The sequence below is a fragment of the Diceros bicornis genome, chromosome 17 (genome assembly GCF_020826845.1).
Source record: "Diceros bicornis minor isolate mBicDic1 chromosome 17, mDicBic1.mat.cur, whole genome shotgun sequence".
Lineage (NCBI taxonomy): Eukaryota > Metazoa > Chordata > Mammalia > Perissodactyla > Rhinocerotidae > Diceros > Diceros bicornis.
The window spans coordinates 16,406,117-16,425,148 of record NC_080756.1 but is presented as its reverse complement, the minus strand read 5'-3'; the positions used below and the strand labels follow the sequence as shown (position 1 = coordinate 16,425,148).

At 53.6% G+C, this 19,032-nt stretch overlaps 1 protein-coding gene across 1 annotated transcript; it reads left to right on the top strand.

The window, feature by feature from the left end:
- Positions 1–3,710: 3,710 nt before the first annotated feature.
- HOXC13 (homeobox C13) lies at positions 3,711–11,176 on the top strand. The gene is made up of 2 exons (XM_058558081.1): positions 3,711–4,465; positions 9,936–11,176. The coding sequence occupies exons 1-2, from the start codon at positions 3,742–3,744 to the stop codon at positions 10,190–10,192; spliced, it is 981 nt and encodes a 326-aa protein (XP_058414064.1). The 5' UTR covers positions 3,711–3,741; the 3' UTR covers positions 10,193–11,176.
- The last annotated feature ends 7,856 nt before the right edge of the window (positions 11,177–19,032 follow it).

Sequence of the window (19,032 nt, the reverse complement as noted above, 5' to 3'; positions counted from 1 at the left end):
AGCAGGATGAGCGTGTAAAGGAAGTGTGTATTCACAGAGAGAAATAGACCAGCAGAGATCTTTATTTGCATATAGAGGATTTCCACTGCGGGCTGGGTATCTTCATGAACACATCTGGGCTGTGTCCACAAGGGCATATGCTGGAACAGTGCACGCAACCTGCAGAGGGTCCCAAATCCACAGGCCAGGCATGCACACGTACACCACAAACACACACACACACACTCACACATATACACACACACTTCCAGTGAGAAGGCACACTGAATATGTTGGAGCCTTTGAAAGGAAAAATTTCACAGTTGAACTTAGCCGGAAACTCAGTCTGTAGAGGAAGCTGAGGGCATAGCGGCTCCCGGAGCCTCGCCGTTACAAACATCCCTTTGAAAAAAGAGTCCAGAGCACAGCCTGGGCTTCCCGACAGGGCTGAGGGGCCATTTTCCATTTTCCTTCGGTATAATGAAGTGCTGTGTCTTTTCCCCGACACCAGCAGCACAGCTAGAGACTGAGGAGCCATATTCCTTTTCATTTGTCTTGATTTTCTCTAGACTTCATCCGTAGTCAAGCCCCATCGCCCCATCTGCGAAGCCCGGTGGGGCGAGGCGTGGCCGTGTGGCGGAGAGTGAGCGCGAAGCCGAGGGTTTCAGCGCCCGGCTTTCTAGGGCGGGATCGCCTCGGAGAGGTAATTACCACGTTTCCAGTGGTGCATATTCTCCTGGAGAGTTTAATTTGGTTTTATTTGTGTCTCAGCGAGAACCACATTTTTTTCGGGGGAGGAGGGAGAAGCGACCCCAGGCTTAAAGTTGATTAACCAACAAGGCTTTACTTTCCGCCGCCTGCCCGCAGGCTCTTGCGTCGCCGCCTTTTCCCCGCTCCAGGCGCGCCCCCGTCGTGGAGCCAGCAGTTTCAAGCGCGGAAGGTCTTGGGGAACCCAGCGAAAAGTGGAGAATCGTCAGACATGCAGGCACTTCTCCAGGCGCTTTTAACTCCCTTAGCCCTGAACTTTCCCCTCCAGCCTTCCCACTCCCCCAAGTCTCTTGGGGAGCCTACATCTTCTTCGGCTGGTCTTGACGAAGGGGTCTTGGGTTCCGTCTCTTTGCTCTCGTCGCTAAATTTTGGCCGCATAGTGCCCCTAATAAATGGAATTGTAAAATTGCCAGGTTAATTAAATCTATCTCTCATTGCAATAGGAATAGTTATTGTCCTTACATAAACCTGGAAAAGAACATACTATTAATTTTATTTATTGCTGGGCTTCCTTGCACCCACATCCTCCCCGCCGTTCTGCCCCCTACTCCCAAAGGCTGGGTGGGGACGTGTCTTTGGGTTCTGGCCCGAGGAAGGCGCGTCTGGCGTTGGGCTAGAGCCTTCCTGGACCCGGGAGGGAGCCCCAGGAATGGAGTGGGCGTTTCAGGCCCTTTGTTTCTCCTGGGGGCCCCACAGAGCCGGGTCCACGCCTCCCTGGGTTCTCCATGCGGACCGGCTTGTCCATCACGGGAGGGGAAACCGGGGCCTCCGCACCACCTCTACACCTGCGGCTGGAAAAACGGCAGACCTCCCCACTCGCCTTCCCCCACCAGCCAGGCCGCAGGCAGACGTGGGGGCCAAGGTCACACGGACCCAGTCTAGGCTGGCCAGGCCGTCTTTGCGCTCCTCCTTTTACCTTGACCTTGGACTCCGGAAGCAGGGAAGACAGTTTCCCAGCCCAGAGCTGGCTGCCAGCAAGACCCCACCTACCCCTCCGCTCATCTCTCCTCCCTCCACCATCATCGCCCTCAACACACACTCAAGCTAGCCTGCTTATGTTTCAAACCTTTCTGTTATGTTTTGCCTCCTACTGCCACACCAGCCCGAAGCCTGCTTTCCGCGAGCTCTGAGATGACCCTTCCGGATGAAGATCACACCGATAAGGATTATGTTTCTTATTCTAACTTACCGACGCCAGGGCGCTCTCCATCCTCAAACACCACTTTCCCCCTACAGAGAGAAGGTACCGGCTGGTGGGCCAGAGCTCAGTGCAGACCTGGCCATTTTCTCTCGGGTTCGAGGGGTCCAATGGGTCCGGCTTAGCTCGGGGCTGCTGTGTGGCCATGGCCTGTGCGCTGTCTGGACAGGAGCACCCAGCATTTAAAATCTGTGGCAGAGGCAGGAAAGAGGGAGATGCTGCAGCCCCTCGCCCTTCTTTTTTCTCTCTCTTTATTACCTCTTCTCCTCAGGGAGGCCCTGTGCTGAAAGGGAACTTGGCTCAATTCCACGGAGATGCCCCCAGTTAAGGGATGACTCTATTGAGGCACCAAATTGGGCATAGGAAGCCCAACAAGTCCGGAGATCGGGAGAGAGGAAGAGGGGCCTTTTTGAAAGAGTTGGTGTCAATTTTTTCTTGGAAATATGGGGCAATTTCGGAGCACGAAAACACTCCACACTAAAAGGGAGTGACTCCCAAGAAAGCCGTGGGAGCGGAAGTTAGGGTTGTCCAGCTAGACGCTGCGTTGATCCCGGCTCTGCCGGCCCCTTGGCCCTCATCAGGCTCAGCCCAGGCTGCCAAGGGCTGAGGCGGGCCTCGCAGGACTCCCTCCTGGGGTCTCCAAGAGCTGTGTCTGAGAAAGGTCCCTCTAAAGGGGCAGCGGCGCCGACTTTCCCTTATTCCACGTTTCCTTTGGTACACGGATCTGAGAGCGCGTGCTCTTGTTCGCATCCAGGGCTTTTTAGCTTTCTGAGACCGAATCCTCTCCCCCTTTTCTTTGAAAAATCTCACTGCAAGGCTTATTTCTATTTGTATTGAAATATCAGTCTATTCTATTGCCCGGTCCCTTCTTGTATTCTTCTCCATTTTTCTTTGAGAGTATCCCCCTCCGGGTGATGGTGTGTGTGTGTGTGTGTTGGAGCTATCACATCGTCCCAGCCCGCTCTGCTCCGCTGGAGGAAGACCTGCGGGCGGGGAGCCCAGAGGGTCCCTCTCAGACAACTGGGGCTTTGGGGAAAGTGGCTCAAAGTCGGAAATGGAAACACGATCCCGGGCATCAAAGTCTCTCTCGATGCAGGGCATCGGGTTCTTTTCAGCAGTGAGCTCCAGGGGAGTCTGCCAGGGCCAGAGCCACGGCTCCCCACGCCCGCCTGCTATCTAGTTTCTTTATTTATTTAGAAAAAAATCTGTTTTCTCCCCCACCCTTTGCTGCAAGCCCCAATCCAGTCACAGCGATCATTTTGGGGTATAGATCCATCTCCCCCATACACATCCTAAGCCTAGGGGTAGGCCCCCAGGAACAGTCTTCGTCTCTCCAGACCCCTTTGCGTCGGCGAAATTCAGCCAACCCCTCCCTCCCTCTCCCTCCCCGGGGCCCGCCAGGGGGCGTTGCTCTATCCCTTTAAATCTCCCAGCTCCCTCCTCTTTGCCCTTCTGAGAGCCAATCAGCAGAGACCTCTTCCCTTTCGCTCCGCCCCACCTCCAGGGGTGGGAACCCCAGCAGACCAGGCCGGGGCATCACGTGCGCGGGCCGCGTCACGTGGGCGCCAGAGGGGTGCGGAGGGAGGCGGGCGGGAGCTGGCGGATTTCTTAATGATGTGTCCCCGCATGCGTAGAGGGAAGGTGGGGAGGGAGGTGGAAGCACCGCGAGGAGGAGGGAGGGGAGGGGTGGGCAGGGAAGGGAGGAGGGATGGGGGAGGGGAAAAGGGAGTGAGGTGTCTCCCTAGCTCGCTGCCTCTGGCAAGTGGAGTTTTTAAAAAGCTCGAGCAGATCATGTCATGACGACTTCGCTGCTCCTGCATCCGCGCTGGCCGGAGAGCCTTATGTACGTCTATGAGGACAGCGCGGCGGAGAGCGGCGGCGGCGGGGGAGGCGGCGGCGCGGGCGGAGCGGGGGTCGGCTGCAGCGGAGCGAGCCCCGGCAAAGCCCCGAGCATGGACGGGCTGGGCAGCAGCTGCCCAGCCAGCCACTGCCGCGACCTGCTTCCGCACCCCGTGCTGGGCCGGCCGCCGGCTCCCCTGGGCGCCCCTCAGGGCGCCGTCTACACGGACATCCCAACCCCGGAGACGGCGCGCCAGTGCGCCCCGCCGCCGGCGCCCCCCACCTCGTCCAGCGCCACCCTGGGCTACGGCTACCCATTCGGTGGCAGCTACTACGGCTGCCGCCTGTCTCACAACGTGAACCTGCAGCAAAAGCCTTGCGCCTACCACCCGGGCGACAAGTACCCGGAGTCGTCGGGCGCCTTGCCCGGTGACGACCTGTCCTCTAGAGCCAAGGAGTTCGCCTTCTATCCCAGCTTCGCCAGCTCCTACCAGGCGATGCCCGGCTACCTGGATGTGTCGGTGGTGCCTGGGATCAGCGGGCACCCAGAGCCGCGTCACGACGCGCTCATCCCCGTCGAAGGCTACCAGCATTGGGCTCTCTCCAACGGCTGGGACAGTCAGGTGTATTGCTCCAAGGAGCAGTCGCAGTCCGCCCACCTCTGGAAGTCTCCCTTTCCAGGTAAGGAAGGGGCCTGAGCGCCGCCGCCGCCGCCGCCGCCGGGGACCCCTCCCCGCCCTGCCTGCCCCGGGGCTCCGCGCCCCAGCCACCCCCGCCGTCTGGCCCCGGCGCGCAGGCTGTGCTGGGCTGCCGATGGAGCCGGCCGGGCGAGCTGCGCTGAGGAATGCGCCGGGGAAGAAATCTGCTCCGACACGTTCCCCGGAGCTGCCGGCCGAAAGTGAAGCAATCACAGGCGCCCGAGCGCCGGGCTGCCGGCTCGGAGCTCGCCTCCTCCTCCCCCAACCGGCTCCAAACTGACGTGCGGCTCTTGGCCCCCTGAAGCCCGCTTGCGGCAAGGAATGGGGGTGGGGTGGGCCTCGGGTGCCTTGGAATCCACAACCACCAGGACGAAACCCTCAACCCAGAGAATAACTGGGGGAAAAAGTAAGAACCCCTAAAAATTTTCTTTGCCTGAATTTCCAAGATCGTTCAGGCACCAGACAGGCTTTTTAAAAAATAGAGGTCTCATTTGGCGGGGTCTACAGAAATATAGGATGTTTTCTTTTCTTGATTTATTTTTAAAATTTGGCCACAAATTTCCTGATTGTTAGAAGAGCTGAAATCTCTCAAGAAAGTGTGGAGAGAAGGGAGTTCGCATCCTTCTCCTGGGATATAAAATTTTCTTTGCCTCTGTGGTATACTGAGCTCAAATCCTATGGGTGTTTCCACTGCCAACTCCCCTAGATGTGGAGGAGAAAGAGAATTATCTGTGCCTCAGACACAGAAAGAAGAGAGTGAAGATGAGGGGTGGGGGGAGGAAGATCTATTCTGGAGGGATGTGGGGTCCAGGCCCAGGCTGGGGACCCCTTGGTCTGGTCTGGCTGTGTATGGGGGTGGAATTCACTGATGTCCTGTTCCCTCTACAATTGAGGCTATCTCTGAACAGGAGGGGATCCTGTAACCCCCATTACTCCCCAGGGCCAGGGAAGACCAGTCCCAGGTTTCTCAAAACCATGTCAGAAACCTTGGATTCATCACTGTGCTGAGAAATCAGGATTCTGGGCTGAGCAAATCCAGAGCTTGAGTCTGCTCTGGCTGTAAGCAGAGCTCAGTGGGAGAGGGCTGACTGGCTCCCTTCTGTTGCCCACAGAGGTCCTGGGGGGCCCAGAGCAGCCACAGATGTCTCCCCACGCTGCCCAGAGGGCCCCCCAGCTCTACATGAGGGCCCAGGGACATTTTTGTTGGGAAGTACAGACCTGAAGACCTCCTGAGGATGGGCCTGAAATTCCTCTGCATCCGGGATTAGGATGAGGGCAGATGGAGAAAAATCACTGAATGATGTTAGAAAGTGTAGCAAATAACATTTTTGTAATTATTATGAGTTTACTTCGTATAATACAACTGAATACCAGGGTGGGACTCACCCTAGGCACCCCATTTCTGGCTCACAGAAGATTTAAGGATGATAGAATTTTAGTACATGGTATCATGTATTACCTACTGTGCATTGGCTTTAATATTTTTATATAATATGATTTCTGTTATTAACTAACTAATATGAAACACATAATAAGACATTTTTAGAAGATAGGCAATTCACATATCGGTATACGATAATGTATTGTAGAAAGATTGCCCTTTAATTCTCCATCTCACCCAAGTGGAAAGCTCCTTAGGAGGCAGGGATCCAGCAGGAATTCCTGGAGCAGAGGGAGCTGATAGGCCATGCCAAGGGGCTGAAGGGCAGGGAAGCAGATGCCCACCAGGCCCACTGTGGGCGGGGGCACAGGTCTAGAGCAATGGGCAATGGGTTTAGTGTGAAGAGGGGAAGGGAGGGAGGCGCTCTGGCATCCCTGTGTATGCTTGTGGAGCGGCTGGGCGTGAGGGATTGGAGAGAAGATCAGAAATATCTTTGAGCATTAAAGATTTCCAGAAAAAAACTCACTAAAAAACCCACTTTTTGATCACAGCCTCCTAGAGAAAAATATCTTTGAAAAAAAAAATACAGCTCAACTGAGATTTAATACATTTGCAAATTACGGCATGGAAATGGATATAAAGCCCAGTGTGTCTCAGCAGCTATGTGCTCACACACTCTTGTGTAGAAATGGAATCGGGCTGGTGTATCTCAGTGAGTGCAGAGGTCCAGGCAAAAGGCAGATGAAAAAGAAATTATCTTCAGACAGCCTCCCTCTTTCTACCCACACCAAGATCTTTTAGAAGTAGTGAGATTTCCAGATAACTCTCTGTCTATGCAATTGTGGTTTATTCAGCAGCATCTAGGCATAAACACCACTGTCTCTCTTCAGCGCCTCTGGCTCTGAGAAACCTCATCTGTGGCAGTCTGGGCTGGTGTGGGAGATGGAGGCAATGGTTCAGAAAGATCCAGATAATTAGGGCCAAGATCTGTTGTGGCTTTTTCCTTCCTCCAATTATAGGGACCCTTGCTTTGTTGTGCTGTTTGGCTTTTTTTCTTCCTATGTTGAGTGTGGACACAATTTTTTTTTTTTTTTGACAGAGAGAAGCAGAAATTCCAAGAGAAAATCAGAGGGAAGGGGGGCAGGCGGAGACAGGGAGAGACAAAGAGAGACAGAGACAGACAGACAGAGACAGATAGGATTAGGAGAGAGAGCAATAGAGAAAGAAATAGTGGGTTCTTTGGGCCATAGTGGAAGTCCCTAGTGACAAATCTTTGGATTTTGTTTGAGAAGAGCAGCTAGGATTTCTAGCCGGACAAGGTCCTCTTCAGAGCCCAGAGCCCTGTTGTGGGAGTAAGTTGTCAAGAGCAAGTGGCTGGTAGGAACCTGTACACAGGACTCCAAGAGAAAGCTATGGCTGAGCATTGATCTGATTTTTATTCGCTCCTCAAAGGTGTCTACTAGGTTCCGAGGTATGAAGTGGTTTGTGTGTGTGCGTGTGTGCGCACGCGTGCTCTGGAGGGAAATTAGGGAAGGGCTGATAGTAAAATTAATAGCCAAGTCCCTTACTTACTCTAGGTGGTATAGACACAACTCAAGGTCTATGCTTTCAAATGTTTCCACATCTGTAGATCCCACTTCCTTTCCAGACAAGACTGCAGACAACGAAAGGATCTTCTTTGAAAAGGCAAGACTAAAGGTATTTCCTCAGGAGGCCAAAACAACCAGCAGTTTGGTCTGGTCCATGAAAAACTTGGCCAAATCAAGCCTTGGCATCCTATGGAGAAAAATAGCCAGTTTAGACCAGTTATCAGTTTTTTTAACCGATTTTTTAGGGTCGTGTTGATTAAACCTCATTGGAAATTTAGAGTTGGGGTTTAGGGGACACAAAATTGGGTAGGAGACTGTGAGCATTTCCAGAAAGTGAGGTGAAAATCAGGGACAATTATCTGGTTAATTCAGGAACCAAACCCCAATTTTATCCCAGCTTTCTCTCCAGGTAAAAGGAGATATTTTAAAGCTGGATTGTACCAGGTGGCCTGTTTCCATTTTAGAACTTACTGTGTCATTATGTTGAGTCAGAAAATCTAGGTTTAAAATCTGGCTCTGCCGCTTAAGTTATTTTACCCTCTCTGAGCCTCAGATTCCTCATCTTATAAAGTGGGTTTAATAAAATAAGCCTGAAAAAGTGTTCTGATGATAAAAAAAAAAAGAGCCTCACAGTATCAAAAAGACCCTCTGTGTTTTACTCTTGTCCCAGAATCATCAATTTCCCGAACCATAGTTAATGTCTATAAGAGTAAAACAAATTTGAGAACTGAGAGATTTAAAAAAATATATCTTGTACAAAAAATCCTTTTTAACCTAAAGGATCTGCACTGTTAAAGTGAAGTTTTGTTTTTCAGATTTTTAAAAACCTTGGCCTACTCCTACGTAGGCAGAGAAAAGTGACGAATCTAATAATTTTGCTGAGAAATTGTCCTCATGAAGACAGCAAACTAGGCAACTGGAATCCCCCCTCTGCCATATTCCTCCCGAGCGCATTATTTCCCTGTGTGTTTAGTTGCGCCCATCTCTCCCCATCCTGTGTAGACAAGGGAGCCTGGGAGAGAGCAGACCCATGGGAATGGGTGTATGGAAGGTTTTAGGACGGTGGGGTGAGAACAAGCATTTCAGGATGAGCTTTGTGTCTTCATTCTGGACTGTGTCTACACTTCCAAAGGGCAGAAAGAATGAAGAAGAAACCCCAAATAGTCAGTCCTCGTCATTAGCTTCTGCCTGAAAAAGTCTAGCAATTAAATTTTTAAAATTGAGAGGTGAATTATTCAGATAATCTTCCTTGTTCCCCACTTCCTCTTGAAAGTGTTGCTATGACATTTTTATTGACAGAGGTGAGGATGGAGTCAAAGAGGGGATATAAGTGACACATTGTTTTTAGTTCCTGTGAAATTCTCAGAGCGTACAAAAATTGAACTAGTAGTGGTTGGGATGACAAGGTATTTTAGGGTTTAGGGTTAGGGTTCCTGCATGGAATGGAGACAGTTTCCTTCAGCCTTGGAGGAATGGAGAGGGGAGGGTCTTGGAGCAGAATTTGCTCTGTTTTGGTGCGTGGACATTTGTGGGGGCAAGAGGGGTGTTGAATTCTTTTGATAGAAGACTTATCTGCACAGCTGGTTTTAATCCAAGAAGGGGTCTCCTGGTGCCTCCTCTGGTGGGCAGACCCTGGGCAGGGACCCTCTGCTTCCGAGGACCTGATTCTCTACATCTCAGGGCCAGGACCTCCCACCTTGGATGTTAAGTGGCTCACAACATTGGACTCCTAGAGTGATTGGCTTCCAAGCAGGCTGGCTTCACCTGGATTCTTTTCTTCTTCTAGCTGTTGGTGCATGCCTCAGATTCCTAGTGCAGAGCTGGTGACCAAAGAAAGGCAGGAGGCCCCACTTGGTGGTCTGTGCCCACTGAAACTGTCTCCCTGCCTGCCATCCCCTCCCTCAAACATGCAACAGAACACCTTCCTCTGATAACCGGGGCAAACTAAAGCTGACAGATGCCCAAATGACCTAACTGCAGGACTGAGGGGTTTTCCTAAATGCCTGCAATCCTGCCGGCCCGCAGACCAGGGTGAAATTTGGAGGGACTCCTCTAAGGATAAAAGAATTCTAATAACTAGTGCTGTGCAGAGCGCTATGGGAACCTGAGGCAAAAGGAAAGATCGGTAACACCGGTCCCAGCTTTATTTAATTTTTTTATATTTTTTTTGTTCATCATGGATTTTTTTGCATTCATTTTGATTTTTTTAAACATCCCATTAAAATATTATTTATCTTGATTCCTGAGTTTGGGCGCCCCCTCCTTTAAAGTTTGCGCCAGAGACAATACACCAGCGGCCTCACCTTAGTCGTGGCCTCGTTAATATCAGAGGTACAAGGGATTTGGGGGCAGTCCGCCTGCCGCCTTTGAGTCTCTGCCCGAACCTTGCACCTCCGCAGCCGCACAGCCTCGGGGCCCCTAGCCCGATCCATGGTGCAGCCACGCGACTCACTTGCTCCCGCCCGCCTTTTCTCTCTCCCCAGACGTGGTTCCCCTCCAGCCCGAGGTGAGCAGCTACCGGCGCGGGCGCAAGAAACGCGTACCCTACACCAAGGTGCAGCTGAAGGAGCTGGAGAAGGAGTACGCGGCCAGCAAGTTCATCACCAAAGAGAAGCGCCGGCGCATCTCGGCCACCACGAACCTCTCGGAGCGCCAAGTCACCATCTGGTTCCAGAACCGGCGGGTCAAAGAGAAGAAGGTGGTCAGCAAATCGAAAGCGCCTCATCTCCACTCCACCTGACGGCCTACCTGGCTGCCCGCCCCGTCTATTTATGTCGCCGCTTTGTACCATAACCGAACCCACCGAAGGACGCTTCGCCGGTGCAGACGAATATTTAATGTTATCACGAAAGGGGAACCGCGCCGCCGCCGGGAGGCAGAGAGGATCGGAGGGCCAGCTCTGCCTCCCCCTACTCCCAACCCCATCCGCCCCCCCCACCCCCCATGCAGATGGGAACTACCCAGCCTCAACGGCTTTGGAGGTGGGTTCAGGTGGGCTGTGGGAGAAAGGCGACTGGCCTCCACTCCCCCTCGCCGTCACCCCTCGTCTTGCGAGAAACCCGAGTGGCAGCGAAGAGCTCAATCATTCCAATCTAAGCAGGGCTGGGGAACCCCAAATGACTCCATTCTTGCCTCATCCTTTGCCCAGGCGGGTAGAAGACCCCCCTGAGGGTGGGGGGCGGGGGTGCAGGACCTGCCGAACTCATACTTTCCTTCCAGTTCATCCTCCTGTTCCCTGTCCCTCCTGCTCTCCTTAGTTAGGCAAGATTTCCAAGTTAAGTTGTTCTGTGCATATTTTAAAATTCACGTTAATATTAATGATAATTATTAGGGATCTGGCATCGTGATTGGAGTACAGACAGTGCATAGGTTTTCTTTTTTTCTTATCTGTTTCAACAAAAGCTGGAATTGACCCAGGAGCCACCTACCCACCCCTGCTTATCCAAGAAACTGAATTTCTTGGGAGCCGTGTTTGCCCCCACTGCCTCCTCTGTTCTGCTCTCTCAGTCAACATGCGGAAACTCTAACCCCGCTGCTGAGTATGTCCTCTCTCTCTCTCTCTCTCTCTCTCTCTCTCTCTCTCTCTCTCTCTCTCTCTCTCTCTCGTGAGGTTGGGGATCAGGCCAGGCACAGAAGCAGAACTTTTTTCTAAGGAAAGGACAACCTTCCCTTTCAAGGGGATGGAGAGTGGGGCTCCCCCAGAGTCCCTCTCCAGGTGCTTCTTCATTGGGGCAATAGCAGAGGAAAGAGGCCTCAAGCGTTTGCTTTCACCGGTTGTCCAGAGGAAAGCAGTTTTCTTCCAGGAGGCCAACAGAACCGCCGCCAACTAGCCAGTGACTGTAGACGCTGCCTGTCACTTCCCTCCTCCAAGGCCCACTTGGTGCTGGGTTGGGGGGCTCACCTTCTCCCTTACCAGGGTGCATTACAAAACAGTATTCTTTTGAAATGTTAATCAGAAATAGGCTTTTAAAAAATGTTGTGTATCTGTATATAGTATTGTGATGTCTGAATGACAATGTACTGAATGCAAAAAGAAAAAACCCCCTCAACCTGTTTTTAAAATAAAATCTTTTTTTTTTTTGCCTTGATTTTCTTGCTCAGATTCCTTCTAAAGTCCCTTCTGTCCACTCGCTCTTCAGGGCAGTCTCTGATGCCCTGACTCAGCCGGAATGGGTGGCGGGAGGAGTGTAGACAACACTCCCAGCTGGGTAGACCCCAAACTTGCTCCACTTAAATTTTTTTAAGTGTTATTTGGGTGGTTGATACTATCTAGACAGGAGAAAACTCCTTCCTATCCTGATGCCTAAAATAGATGAGTGTATGTTGGGGAGAGAAGGATGTAATCAGTAACTGGAAAGGCCTAGGAGCAGGTGAGTGAGAAAAACACATTGCCGTTCACCTCAGTTAATAGTTGGGGCTCAGATCTGGATCTGGGTGCAGAGATGGCAGCAGCCTCCCTGGGAGCTGGGTGTGGTGGTGGTGGTGGCGGCGGTGGCAGCGGCAGCAGCAGCAGCAGCAGCAGCAGCAGCAGCGGGGAGATAACCTTAGGCTCCTGGGGCCCTACTTAGCCCAGAGTGTCCCAAATCCAGCCAGTTCAGGGCTGGGGCTAGGGAGGGGTCTGCACAGGCTGCCATGCTAGGGAGCAGCTGCCAGCTCAGCATTCCCAGCCTGCACTCTTTTCTTCCCCATTAACCTAGGCAGAGAAATCGGGCTGCTAGGGACCCTTATGCTCCAGTTCGTGAAGCCAACCTCACTTTCATTCTCCGGCCTTCCTGGGAACCCCTCTTCCAGGCAATCAGGAGCCATGTAGACTCTGCCACTAATTTGTTTTCCCTGTCGTGTCTGTCTGTGCCTATCTCACTATCTGGCGGAATTAATGAGATTGTTAAGTTGTCAGGTTAAGAGACTTTTAAAAAGCATTATAGCCTAAAACAATGTTATCTCAGATAAAATCTTTACTGCAGCAATTTTTATTTATATATAATATTTTTCCTCTCCTGAGACACAGAAAGACTGGAGGCATTGGGTTGGAAATCAGAGCTTTCCCATCTCCCTTTGCCTGACGGCTGAAGTTCTTAAAATTTTATTTAAATAAATGTTTCTGGGGGTGAAATACACACACACACACACACACACACACACACACACACACACACACAGAGTCTGAGAGACAAAGAGCCTGAAGAATTCAGCCTTTGTGGAGGCTCTACTACTGAGGTGGCTGCCGCTCCTGTTCTACTCCATTTCAGCTCTGGGTTAACTACTGAAGAGTCACATGCTGGGCAGTGGGATTTAGGAAGGAATAGGTAAATCTCCCAGGAATAAGGCTCATTGTTAATTCCATCTCCCCTTTCTCTCCCCACCCACCACCCTAACCTCTCTCCAAAACCCCTGAGTCTTTCCTGAGATGGAAAGAGTGGAAGACTAAATGTGTGTGATCAGAAAAAGGAACTGAGTAGGCAAGAGGCCTGGGGCTCCCTTGATGAGGGCCCCCACTCCTCTTGACCTGAGGGTGCTTTGGGTAGTCCCGTGACACAGCTGTAGACACAGTGGGAGTTGGAGACTCAGTGGATAAAGAGAAGTCTGGAGTTCTCCGAGGGATCCCTCCACTTCTGCACACAAACCCACACATAATCAACTGAGTGAGTCTTCCCACACAGAGGGACCCATCCTGAGGCCCCAGAAGGGGGCGATGGAAAAGAGAAAGCTTGTGCAGGCTCACCGGGGTTGCGCTGGAACACCAGTAACCCAGGCAAGGACTGCAGCCCCCCTGAGCTGTGAGCCCCTTTGGAAGCCCCAGTGTACCAGGGTGTTAAGGACCCTCTCATGCATTGGATGAAATATACCTGGATGGATTTTGGAGGAGGATCAACTCTGGAGATGCCTCTCCCATGAAAGTAAGCAAGCGTGAGAATGGAAACCCCCGTGTGAGACAGTTGTGTGAGTGTGTGTCCTGGGGAGGCAAAGTTGGGAAAACCTATGATTCTTTCCCCGATTGTGTTGTTCCTTACCTTTCCTTACTCCAAGAGCTGGCATTCTTAATAGAGACTCTGTGAGACACTCCTGTGAGGATGTGTGTGTGAGGATGTGCACTCGTGTGTGTGCATGTGTACTCACACGTGTGTGTGCGTGTGTGTATGGAGAGTCTTTGACCAGTGGAAAATTTCCTCAGCTTTTACCGCCTGTGTGTGTGCAAGTGTATAAGTAGGAATGTTGTCAGCCATCACTCATCTCAGGGTGTAGAGTGTGTTTTTTTCTTCTTTATTCAAATCTATAAAAAGTCTTCCTTTCCAAGGCCTGCCTCCTAGTGTGTGTGTGAGAGTGAGGCTGCAGTGAATGCGAGGCTGCAGGGGATAGAAGAGGTCTGAAGGGCTGTGAGCACAGAGGCTTCCCCTGGAAAGAGACAGCTGTTCTCCTCTGGGATTGCCACTCCTGTTATCTTTCTCATAATTCGATGGCACTCCCCACTCCCCATGCCCCCCCTTCCAGGCCAGGACTGAGGGGACTCTCTGTCTGGAGGTCCCTCTACCAAGCTGCCAGGGAGAGCTCAGTCAGATCCTTTCCTGAACTTGGGGGAAAAACCCTTCCCCACCCACAGCTTAGTTCCCAGGCCTGGGGCCAGCGGACATTTCAGCCTGTAGTCCCACAGCCAGGAACCCACCTGAGGGAGCAAGGCCAGCAGTTCTCAGGAGATCCCTCCACGACTGTCTCCAGACCATCTGCTCCAGAGGCTGAGTCACAGGCGCCTGGGTCAGGGGGCCAGTGTGGGTGTAAGGTGGAGGCAGCCTCTGGGACATTCTCCATCTCTTGGACAATTGGAGCTGGGGACCCTGCAGCAGCCCCTTCTGTTCAAAAGAGGACTCCCCACCCTAGCATCCACCTGGATCCGACTGATTGTGCCGGGAGCCCACCCCTCAAAAAACTCCAAGTGCTGGTTCAGGCGGACGAGTATCCAGACCTGCGCTGGTGTAGGACTGAGAGGCCCTGGGGAGCTAGGGGCTTCTGGGAGGAGGAGGGGGCCAGAGCCTTTTAGCAACCAACCAGGCTCTTCCTCTTTTAGCCTTGACCGTGACTAGGTCTTTCTGACCTTGACATCACAGGGAGCACAGGGAAGGGGGGAGGGTGGAAAAGGCCTTGATCTTCCGGTGGCCAGAGAAGGGGAGGGCCGCTGGCCCCCTTGACGCGCCATCCCCCTTCCCGCCAGACCCCACCGCCTCTGTTTACACATAGAGGAGGTGTCGTCTCCAGTCTAGACAGGGGCGCTAATAACGCCCATAAAAGGCCGCCTCTCCAGAGATGCTCTGCAACTCAGCTCCCGCGCGCCTACCGCTGGCCGCTCCCTTGCCTCCTCCGCCCCGCCCTCCTCGGATACCTCGGCTTGGCCTGCGGGCAGCCTTGGGAGGGGGGACCCAGAGGGTTTCTAGAGGCTGAGAACTCCTGCCCCGCACCCTTCTGAACCTCTTCAGTCTCCAAAGGTAAGTGGACCCCCGCTCTCCCAGCCCAGCAATCCTCGGGATTAGTAGCACATCTTCCCACCCCAACCAGCCTCCTGGGTGGGTTGCCCCCATCCCAATCCGCCCGCGCCCCCCCCCCACCCTGGACTGGGGGCTTGGATTTGGGAAGCAGTTGTGGATCTGGGCAAAGCAGACCCCAAGCAGATCTTTTGGGGAGATCCCTCCCCAAAGCTAGGCCTGGCGAGAGGCCATGGTCACAGCGAGCCTCCGGCTGTGGGGCAGAGGGCACTGGGGCAGTCCTCACCCCATACCGAGCATCGAGGTCCGCGGAGACCAGGCCCCGGGCTCCCGGATACATTGCAGGCGGCTGTGGGTGTGGCGTTTGATGAGAGTTTTTTTTTTTTTTTTTTTTAACTTGGTTCCCACATCTTTCTTGAGACTCAGTAATTCACTAGGCGGAGGAGATCCTCTGCTGGCGGAGGGGGAAAATGTCAGAGCTGCGAAACTATTTAACTATTAGCGCGCCGAAAGAACAGAGAAAAAGGGGGAAAAAGGCCCATTTAGGGATGCTCAGGTGAGAGGTGGAGAGATGTTGTCCCAGAAGTTACCACCTGGAATTCCCCCACCCCTTCTCCATTTCCTGAATAGCAAACACGCTGGGGTCTTGTGGTGGGAGGGGGCCCAGAGGAGCCGCAGAAAGATTGCAGGACACTGCTGACCCCAGGCCGCTTGTGTGAGTCTGAAAGCTTGACTGGGCCCCCTCACCCAACGTGCCTTTAACCCCCGTCCCCCAGGCTGCAGATCCCTAGAAGGCAGCACCTGGGGAAGGGGTCTCCCAATCTTCCCCTTAAGTCCTGGGCACTCGTAGAGAGGCCTGGGAGCCAGGTGGGCTCTGACCCCTGGAGGAGCTAGTGAAGGGAAGAAAGAGGAGACTGAGCCCCCTACCTCCACGCCTCAGCCTTGTCTGAACCCGCCAAAATCCTGTCCCAAGACTAACCTGCCCCAAAGGGGCAAAATAGGGCTGAGGGGTCGGGCGGGGGCCCAGGCCCTCCCAATTTACCACTTTTCGCCTCCCCTCCACCGCCAGCCCAGCTCCCACTCACCTCCCTTCAGGGGCCCCGGCCCTGCCTTATTTGCATAGCGGCGGAACCTCTTTCTGCAAGCTAGACAATGACCTTGAACCGGGCCGCCGCGGCCTCTCGACTGATCAGGGAGAAGGCAGAACCCCGCCGAATAATTCCGACCTAGGGTTGGCGAGGGAGTCCGAACACGGCTGCTCACAGCCGCTCCGCGGTGACCTAAGCCTCCCGCAGCGGCTTTGCCCCTACCACCAGAGCCGGGTAGATTTGATAATTAACTCCTTTCTCCTGGCTGGGCTGTGGCGGGGACTCGAGGCCACGCGCAGAGGCCGCGATGATGAGGGAGGGAGGGAGGCTCAGAGAGAGAAGGCGCGGGAGAGGCGGCGGTGCACCCAGCTGGTGGATGCGCAGAAGCACGAGGGCTGCCGCGGGTCTTCAAGGAAAACCTTGGACCACATCCCGGCCTTCAGTTTTAATTAACCCCCGAGTTAACAAGCGGGGCATGGTTGAGCCAGGCCAGCTGCAGCATGAGCCCGTGGCCCAGGGAGGCCACCTTTTCTAACCTTGCGATTTGACGAATGTACTGGAGAGTGGACGCACAGATCGCTCCGCGCGGGAGCCTGGGACTGGCCGTCACAGTTTTGCATGTGGTCTGCGAAGTGCCGGCGGATTAACCCCACTAGACGCAGCTGCCGGGCGCCTTGGGCAGCGAGTCCGCCGCAGTCTCCTCACCCAGCCCTCACAGACTGGCGAGCTGAGCAGCTCTCGCTGAGGCTGGATTTAGATTTGAAGCTTCGCACCCGAGCCTCCCGCCGGCCCCGGGGACCCAGGCTGGGAGCGACACTGGGGCAGGGTTGGGGGCAGGCGGGTTGTCCTAGCCCGGTTAAGGAAGGGGCTCCTGAGCTGCCTGTGCCGCGGGGTGCCTTAAAGGCGGACGGACAGAACCGCAGTGGTGCACGGCGAGGCTGGGCCCTTAGATTGCCTGGGTCCTCGCCGGGGTCCTGAAAACCCCTAGGTTCACAATGGACCTCGAAGAGCAGGACACCGGGGACGCGAATTTTGCTAATGGTTCTAGGCAGCTCTCCCTGAGAGGAATTAGGATCGGCTGCACGAAAGGAAGAGGGGTTTGTGCGTGTGCTAGTGCCCGCCGCAGAGTCCGCAACCTGGGGAAATGCCTTTTTTTTTGATGGGGCCAAAGCGGACAGTGAGAAACTGCGCGTGTGGAAAAAAGAAGCCCTCAGTCGATCCTCATTTCCCCGGCGTTGCATCTGCCGCCCCGTGGCCGCCGCTCTGCGTGCTCAGCGGCCTGGCCGGGAGGGCAGCGAGCAGAGCCCTGGGCCTGAGATTTTCGAGCTAGAAAAGGATGGGTAGCGGCTGAGACCATCCTCCTGGGGTCCCCCTCCTAGGAGACTGGAGTCATCTGGGAGGGAAAAAAGAGAGTGAGGAGAAGCCTGCACCTCACAAGGACTAGTGATTACTCGGCAAAGCTCAGCTCGGCATCCCGCACACCAACAATGGCGCTGAGCGCCGAGGCCTGGAGGCCTGGAGACCGCGCCGCCGGCGCAGTGTTCCAATTGAAAACAGCAACAATATTAAAGTCATATCCTGTCTATCTTTATGACAAAAATAATCCCAAATAAATTTTTTAAAAATAAAAATTTCAGTGGCGCTCAGCAATGCATCTTGAAAAGGCGCATAAATAAGATGTTGGAGATGCTGCGACGTGGAATTTGCAGCTGAGGGATGCTCCTCTCGGCAGCCGCGCAGCCGTTTAATCAATTAAGCACAAAAAGTCCAATCCAGGCGGTCTCCTGCCCGCTCCTCGGCACCCCGGCTCTCGCGGTGCCAACTGGAGGTGACTGCGTGGGCCTGGCATCGCACAGCTTGGTCTCGGTTCCGGTTCCGGCAAGGGGGCCCAGCGGGCGCGGGGCGGGCTCCTGGGGCAGGAGGGACCTGGCCAGGCGGCCTGGCAGGCCAGGCGGAGAGGGGGACGCCGGGCGAAGGGCGGGCGCCGCCGAGCTGTGAGCTGCGCCGGGCAGGGCGACGCCCGCGCGGACACATTTCTGTCGGAGTGAGCAGCTATGGTTTGGGATATGAAATCGCCCCAGGAGCTGTGGAATTCGAAGAATCTGCGTTTTTCTCTGTCGCGTCCTGCAGAGGACAGAGAAAAAGAGAGAGATGAGAATCTTCTGCGTCGGTCTGCTTTGGTAGCTTCGGCTCATTCTCAGATGTTTAACTTTCACCTACATGGGTTTCTTTTTCCTGTCTTCTCTCAGACTCTCTCCGTCTCTCTAATTTTCTCTAAGTCTTCTGGAGTTTTCTCCTATTTAGACGTTTGCTAAACTATGTTTTTATCTCACCTTATATTACTTAAAGCCGTGCCTTGCATAGGAGCCTGAAATAATCACATAGAAATCCGTGTGTTTTGTCTATTAGACCCCAATAGAATAATCTAGTTTTGAAGGTTTTTGTTTTGTTCTTCATTTTAATCCACTTGGCTGTGTTCTGTGGACTTAGTTGAGACCTGATTGTGGTTTTCAGATGTCGATTAATCTCTCCAGTGGCCAGCGATGGGTTCTTAGCCTTCTGTGGAAGGAGCTGTTGAGGTTAGCACCATAAATATAATTTTAAACCCCCAACACGAGAATTCTCTGGAGTTCTCTTTCTCACTCCCAGCACACCTACTTGCCTCGGCACTGGTATCTGATGGTCCCAGTGGCAGGCTGGGCCGGTTCTAGAGTGTGCTGTCTCCTCTGCAGTGGGGATCTGGAGCTTTTCAGGACAGCCAAGCCCAGAGCCTCCTGCTGCAAAGACTCTGGGAGACTCTCAGAAGCCCCTCTGACCCACGGAGGCCAGAGGGAAGAGTAATGCCAGCCCTCAGCTTTTCAGGAGCAGGCAGGCAAGTCCGCATCCAGCTGCGTGCCTCCCTTTTCTGTTTCTTCTGCCTCCGCTCTGCATCCCTGCTTTAACGGTGAGTGGAGGTATGAGGTCGGGGTGGCTCCCACCTGGGAGGGGGGAGACCCAGCATTAACAATTCTCGCTGAGTC

Excerpts from the sequence above, each read along its gene's own strand:
- HOXC13 (XM_058558081.1), top strand. The coding sequence starts at position 3,742 with ATGACGACTTCGCTGCTCCTGCATCCGCGCTGGCCGGAGAGCCTTATG. Across the intron at positions 4,466-9,935 it reads CTGGAAGTCTCCCTTTCCAG|ACGTGGTTCCCCTCCAGCCC; the intron begins GTAAGGAAGGGG and ends CTCTCTCCCCAG.